Source organism: Cynoglossus semilaevis, chromosome 2, assembly GCF_000523025.1.
Source record: "Cynoglossus semilaevis isolate Cse_v1.0 chromosome 2, Cse_v1.0, whole genome shotgun sequence".
NCBI classification, from domain to species: Eukaryota; Metazoa; Chordata; class Actinopteri; order Pleuronectiformes; family Cynoglossidae; genus Cynoglossus; species Cynoglossus semilaevis.
In genome coordinates this window covers 80,252-86,701 of record NC_024308.1, presented here as the reverse complement: position 1 = coordinate 86,701, position 6,450 = coordinate 80,252, and the positions used below count along the sequence as shown (strand labels likewise).

At 46.2% G+C, this 6,450-nt stretch overlaps 2 protein-coding genes across 2 annotated transcripts in view; both read left to right on the top strand.

Moving 5' to 3' along the window:
• Positions 1–1,194, top strand: part of rp2 (RP2 activator of ARL3 GTPase) — a 3,151-nt gene extending 1,957 nt beyond the window's left edge. The window contains exons 4-5 of the mRNA XM_008329361.3: positions 13–98; positions 313–1,194. Coding sequence (XP_008327583.1) covers positions 13–98; positions 313–396 — 170 coding nt within the window. The 3' untranslated portion in view covers positions 397–1,194. The remainder of the gene's footprint in view (positions 1–12; positions 99–312) is intronic.
• Positions 1,195–1,637: 443 nt separating this feature from the next.
• jade3 (jade family PHD finger 3) overlaps positions 1,638–6,450 on the top strand; it is a 5,636-nt gene continuing 823 nt past the window's right edge. Inside the window, 12 exon segments of the mRNA XM_008329385.3 lie at positions 1,638–1,791; positions 3,000–3,059; positions 3,156–3,241; positions 3,333–3,490; positions 3,573–3,751; positions 3,967–4,178; positions 4,431–4,598; positions 4,704–4,820; positions 5,082–5,534; positions 5,856–5,973; positions 6,415–6,447; position 6,450. The exon segment at position 6,450 is cut by the window's right edge and continues 823 nt beyond it. Of these exon segments, the coding sequence (XP_008327607.1) occupies positions 3,011–3,059; positions 3,156–3,241; positions 3,333–3,490; positions 3,573–3,751; positions 3,967–4,178; positions 4,431–4,598; positions 4,704–4,820; positions 5,082–5,534; positions 5,856–5,973; positions 6,415–6,447; position 6,450 (1,574 nt within the window). The 5' untranslated portion in view covers positions 1,638–1,791; positions 3,000–3,010.

Here is a 6,450-nt window from a genome sequence, read left to right as displayed (position 1 = left end):
TCTCTCCTGAAGGTCCAGTGATTGCTCTGGAGCTAAATGGCGTTGGTGTGGTGGAAGCCTGTAAGAACATCGCCAACGAGGTCTTCAGTGGCACCAAGGTACGACACATCAGACAGGAAGTTAGGGCACCAGAAGATCCCAGTCTCCTCTGGATCTGGAGGTGTTCTTCAGACACCAGATGGTCCAATCAGAACTCATTTCAACATCAATCCAAATAATTTCCATGAGTGAAAAAACCTTAAGCTGCTTCATCTGACCTGAACTCAGGAGTCAGATGTTCTGAGAATATTCTTTTTTCTCTCTGTTCTGCAGGTGTTTGTGTCTGAAAACAAAAACACTTCGTCTCGAGATGTGGACAACTTTTTCAACTTTGCTGACATGCAAATGGGCCTGTGACCAAACCAACACTTTATTTACCTCTGTTCAACTTCTACAAGAACTCAGTTAAAGCTAAAGGAACAGTTCAGGCTTTATTCTCGTGTCAGTGCCACCTGCATCTGGAAACAGCCTCAAAACCAACAGCGGAAAGAGCGGGCTATTAAAAATATTTCACACAATGAGATGGAAGCAGCAGCAGTAGAAACAAAAGTAGCTTGTCCATGTGAGCTAAAATCACTGATTTTCTCTATGGACTTTGGTCTGAGCCAAATTCTTTTGTCAAGATTTTAGACAAAACATTTTAGCCTCCTGAGTCTCAGGGTTTTTGTAACAGTGGGGGTGGGGTTGGGTTGGAGGGGGCTCCTCTGACAGGGCAAAAACGCCTGACGCGTTCCTTAGAAGACTAGAACAATCCAACATGTTCTGTTTGAGCCTGTGAATTCGCTTCAGCTGCTGTGAATATTTGAATGTATTTGAGTTGATGTTTATGATTTGTTTTATGTTGTTTTTTTTCCTGGACAATGAAAGTAGAAATTTTAACGGCCATTTTTAAAACACAGTTTTTTGTGTCTAAGATGAAAAATGGTTCAATTTATAAATGTTTGTTTGGGTGAGTGTGAACATGCTGTCGATGTTAAAAAAAAAGTGCAGAGTCATGGATGTAGATGCTGTAGAAGAGTCACGTGGTTACTGGGGCTTTCATACCAAACTATTTTTAAAGTGTTTTTTTTTTTTTTATATTAGAACTGTTTTGTAGAGGAAACAATGAAATGTGTATCGTTTTTTAGTAAAAGTGTCATTTTGTTTGACTTTGTTCACCTGGTTCTCCCATCTTTTTAAACTTTAAAAGTCAGGTTCAAATGCAACAGAAGGCGCTGCAGTCATTTTAATATTAGCTTGTTGTATTTGTTGTGTTTAACAAAGTTAGGCTAAAAATAACGTAAAGATGACAGGAATAAGCTAAAGGTAACATAAAAGATTTATTTTATTTATAAAGAGGTTAAAATGTTGATAAAATATGACTTAATATTTTATCAAACCAGAGCAAAACAGCTAAAGAAAATGACAAAAAAAGTGGAAAAATTAAACTAAATGTTAGCCCGTAAGTTCCCAAAAGATGCCCGACAAACTAATCTAATTACTTTCGCCTTCCTGTCCCCGCCCGTGTAAGAGTATGGCGGTGTACGTCTTGGTTGAAATGAAGCGCCCTCAGAAGAGTGGGCGGGAGTTAGGACCCAGCAGCGCCGCGGTGTAAAGAACTGTTGTCTGGAGGAAAAGCGGGACGTAGGGAGGCAAAGGTAGGGATTTTATTCAAATTACCAGAATATCATCAATAAATACGCAGCCGGTTCTATTGTACTGAGCCCTCGGTTCTGGTTGTGTATTTGGACTAACGAAAGAAGTAGAACGGAGGTAAGATGGAGGAGAAAGACGGGAGGAGTGCAGGAACAATGATTCCGGTCTTTTAACACACACACACACACAGACACACAGGTGGTTCTACTGGTGACTTCGGCTCTTCTGGGTGATGGTGTGAATCCAGTGAAACACCGTCATCGACGTTGAATTAGACCTCGTTAATCTGAGCTTTGAGTCTGAATAGACTTAGACGTAACTCCACAGTCAACTGTCGGCATTCAGGGATGGAGCCGCCATCTTGGTTCCTGCTCCAGGCCTCAGCTCTGAGCGGTTGGCGCCAACCGCGAGGATGTGAACAAACACGATGTTATCGCGTTAACTTCTCCAAAGTGAAACGTTTAACTAACTGTTGTTGCCCTTTTAGTAAACAACAACAGGAACCACAAACAGGTTCATGTACGTGTTTGGTCGGGGAGTAAATACCAGAACTGATCTGCTTTGTCACCCCATGAACAAGGACCTGGTGCAAGATGATGCTGTACCAGATACGTTTCCATGGTACTAACCAAGTAACAGAGCCCACAGCTGTATGTGTTTTCACTCTGGGACTAGTACCAGAGAATGGGATGGAACCCATCAAGTATAAGGAACAGTACCAGGGACTGTACAGATGTTGCAGTGATGTTTGTCAAAGTTTTAGAACTGTTTTATAGAATTGCAGACTACAAAAAGATGACTGTCTATCCTATAGCTTCTACAAGCACAAAAAACAAAGAAGTACAATATAAACACAAGTAGACACACAGGGGGAGAAGATGACAAAAATGGCCATCTACTCTACTAGTCTACTAGTAATGGCTGTTGAATGCTCCTATAGTATGAAAACAAGGGATTCAAAACTATGAATGGAACCTTTCAAGGTGGATGGGATTTTGTGCAGTTTTAAGAGCGACATTGTGTCTATGATCCTGAGGGTGGTGCTGTTGGTCGCTTCCATATCTGACGTCTGGTGGGAAGAGGAGTGAATGCTATGACAATGTGGAATTTGTGGAAAAACATAGAAGTGAACGGATTTTATGGGAGAGAGATGAAATTCACACATTGTTGAACAGATGTGCTCCCAGAATGCTCTGGGGTGTGAGCAGGACATGTAGGATATGATCAGTGGGTTGACTTTTACACCCAAGACAAGAAATAGTTGTTAGTTTAGCACAAGGGGCCTTCACTGTTATCTTCTCACCCTTTGACCTTCCGTCCTGCAGGATGTCACAGGATGAAACGTCTCCACTTGTCCAGCACCAGTGACACGTCAGACGAGGACAGTGAGTCTGATCTGAACCCCCAACCTCTGATTGGTTTCTATATTTCAATTGTCTTCAAGTCAAAAATAAAAACACATTTCTGTTTCTGTGCTAAAGCTCCGTCCACGTCCTTCTGCTCATCACACAAATATGGCAGCAAACCTGAGAGTGCCTCCACCTCCCACCTGAAGAAACCCGCTGAGGTGAGCCGGGGCTGTGAGCATCTTAGCTGAGGCTAAAATTCACTGCTCCACCCTCCTCTCCTTATATTCTGCTCCTCCTCTCCTCCTGCAGGTGTTCAGGAAAGACCTGATCAGTGCCATGAAGCTCCCAGACTCCCACCACGTGTCTCCAGACGACTACTTCCTGTTGGCCGACACCTGGAAGCAGGACTGGGAGAAAGGAGTCCAGGTTCCGGCAAGTCCAGACATGATGCCACAGCCCTCAGTCAGGTAGTCCACGTTTTGGTTTTACTTGAACCTGTAGACAGTCACTCCTAAACTGACAAGGTGTCTCACTGTCCTGGGTCTTCAGGATCATCACAGACCAGTCTCAGGAGACCCTGAAGACACTGCAGAAGAACTCCACCCTGCAGTCCACAGAACCAGGCTTCTTCAGCGTGAAAGAGTTGGCAGAGACCATGTGTCGCTACGACCTGGACGACATGGACCTACACTGGTTACACGCTCTCAACCAGGAACTGGACCACATGGGTGAGGAGCCAGATCCTGTCTTCAGGATACAGGTCTTAGAGCTCTTGGGGCCCTGAATCTGGATCAGGTCTGGTCTCAATCAGCACAGAGACCAGAGACAAGAACTGACTACAGTCATGTTGGACCATCAGAATAGTCTTTAGTGTTTTTTTATGATGTCATCGTTATCCTGGTCAGGGGCATCACCTGACTCTTTGTCCTCACTTTTCTTTCAGGGGAGCAGCCTGTAGATGAGCTGACAATGGAGCGAACCATGGAGGCGCTGGAGCGTCAGTGTCACCAGAACACAAAGCACGCAATCGAGACAGTGGAAGGTCTGGGCATCGAGTATGACGAGGACGTGATCTGTGATGTGTGTCGTTCTCCTGATAGCGAAGAAGGAAACGACATGGTTTTCTGTGACAAGTGCAACATCTGTGTCCACCAGGTAGCCAGCACACCCTTGTGTTAGCTCCACAAATGTTAGCCTGTGTTAACACAATATATGTTAGCATGTGTTAGCTCGACAAATGGTAGCCTGTGTTTGCTCGAAATGTGTTGGCTTGACTTATTAGTGCCTTTGTTATCTCGAAAATGTTAGCCTAGTTTAGCTGAGTCTAAAGCAGAAATGTTCCTTGTCATGTTTCACTTGTCCTATTATCATGTTTGCTGGGATTTTTGTCACTGCTGCCCCCCACAGGCCTGTTATGGCATCGTCAAAGTTCCTGTGGGAAACTGGCTCTGTCGGACTTGTGTCCTGGGCATCGAACCCCAGTGTCTTCTGTGCCCCCAGAAGGGTGGTGCCATGAAGGCCACGCGTGCAGGAACTAAGTGGGCCCATGTGAGCTGTGCTCTGTGGATACCAGAGGTAAGAACCAGGACTGTGTGGTCCAGAATCAGTCTCAATCAATCAATCTCTTCTGGTCTTCTCCTCAGACTGGCCCCACCCCGTACTGTCCTTGTCTGTCTGCAGGTGAGCATCGCCTGCCCTGAGAGGATGGAGCCCATCACCAAGGTCTCCCACATCCCCCCCAGTCGCTGGTCTCTGATCTGCAGTCTGTGTAAACTCAAGACTGGGGCCTGTATCCAGGTAGGTCCAGACTCTGGATTGGACTTTGCTGAACTAGAACATTCAGTTGATTGTAGACCAGTCTAGAACAGAACCAGGAACCTGTTTCCCACCTAGTGGACCTTTAACTCCCTGATCTCCATCTCTAACCCTAGTTTCAGGGCTAGATCAGGACGGTGGGGGCACGGGGGAGTGTACCACTGCACTCTCCCATCATCATGATGAGGTTGTGAATGTTGAGTTCTCACCTCCATCACCATGTGTCCTCTGTGTGTCCACCAGTGCTCGGTGAAGAACTGCACCACTCCCTTCCACGTTACCTGTGCCTTTGAACATAACCTGGACATGAAGACCATCCTGGACGAAGGGGATGAGGTCAAGTTCAAGTCCTACTGTCTGAAACATAGCAGGTCCAACCAGGGAGAGCTGCCTCTGAGTCCAGCGCGCTCTAAAGCTCCGGCGGAGAAGGTCGGCCAACGAGCTCAGAGGCTGAAGGAGCTGGAGGAGGACTTCTGTTCCCTCATCCACCTGGAGCAGCTGGCAGGAGGCGTGAAGCTTTCCCAGCACTTGGTCGACTTCATCTACCAGTACTGGAAACTCAAGAGGAAAAGTAACTTTAACAGAGCTCTGCTGCCACCTAAGGAAGGGGAGGAGACACTGGAGCCTCTGCCTCAGGAGGACAGCGTCCAGACACGCATGCGTATGTTTATGCACCTGAGACAAGATCTGGAGAGGGTGAGATTCTCCTGAGCTCATTGGTTCTTTATTTAATATACGCTGATGTGTTCTGTACTAGCAAGTGGGCACTTCCTTCAGGTCAAATCCGCAGACCTGACTGTAGCTCACATGGGTTAAATCTGGCCCGCGGTCAAATTTTATTGGCCCGTGAGATCATATCAAATGTGTACTAGAGTTGGCCCCCCAGTATATAGACTCTGTGTACTGGCAGGATTCGTAGTATCAGCGGTGTGTGCACTATGTTATAGCACTTTCTTTTTGTTGTTGGGCTATAAAAACACGTTTGACTTGAAGCTGGTTTTGTTTCTTCTTCTTCAGGTGAGGAACTTGTGTTACATGGTGAGTCGCCGTGAAAAGCTGAAGCTTCTGCAGAGCAAAGCTCAGGAGCAGATGTTCAACCTTCATGTGAAGCTGATGAACCAGGAAGAGTCTGCAGGTGAGACACTCTCTGTTGGACCTGTGACTGGTTGTAGCTCCAATGTTGAACAACGTGGTCACCTCAGAGCCTGTGGGAGATGTTGGCTTGACTGGAGAGCTTGAGAAGATCACTGACATGATTGTGTCTACTGAGCTGAGGAAACATCTCATGAAGTTCAACCGCATCCTCTGTTCTCCTTCTTAGAGTTGGAGACAGAGAACTGTTGTGGACCCCATGGTCTGTCCTTAGTGATGATGATGATGATGATGATGATGGTTGTTGTTGAGGGGTCTGCTCTGGTGGACCTTCTCACAGAATCATCTGTGGTTCTTTAGCTCTTTCAGAAGCCTTATCTCGATGAAGGTCTGTCTGGTGATTGGATAGTGGAACCAGGTGTGCACCAGATAGTACTTCTGGTGTCTGGGATGTGACCCTCTGATTCTGGTCTTCTCTTCTCAGGTCTTCCTGCATCCTTCCCAGTGGAGAAGACACTCT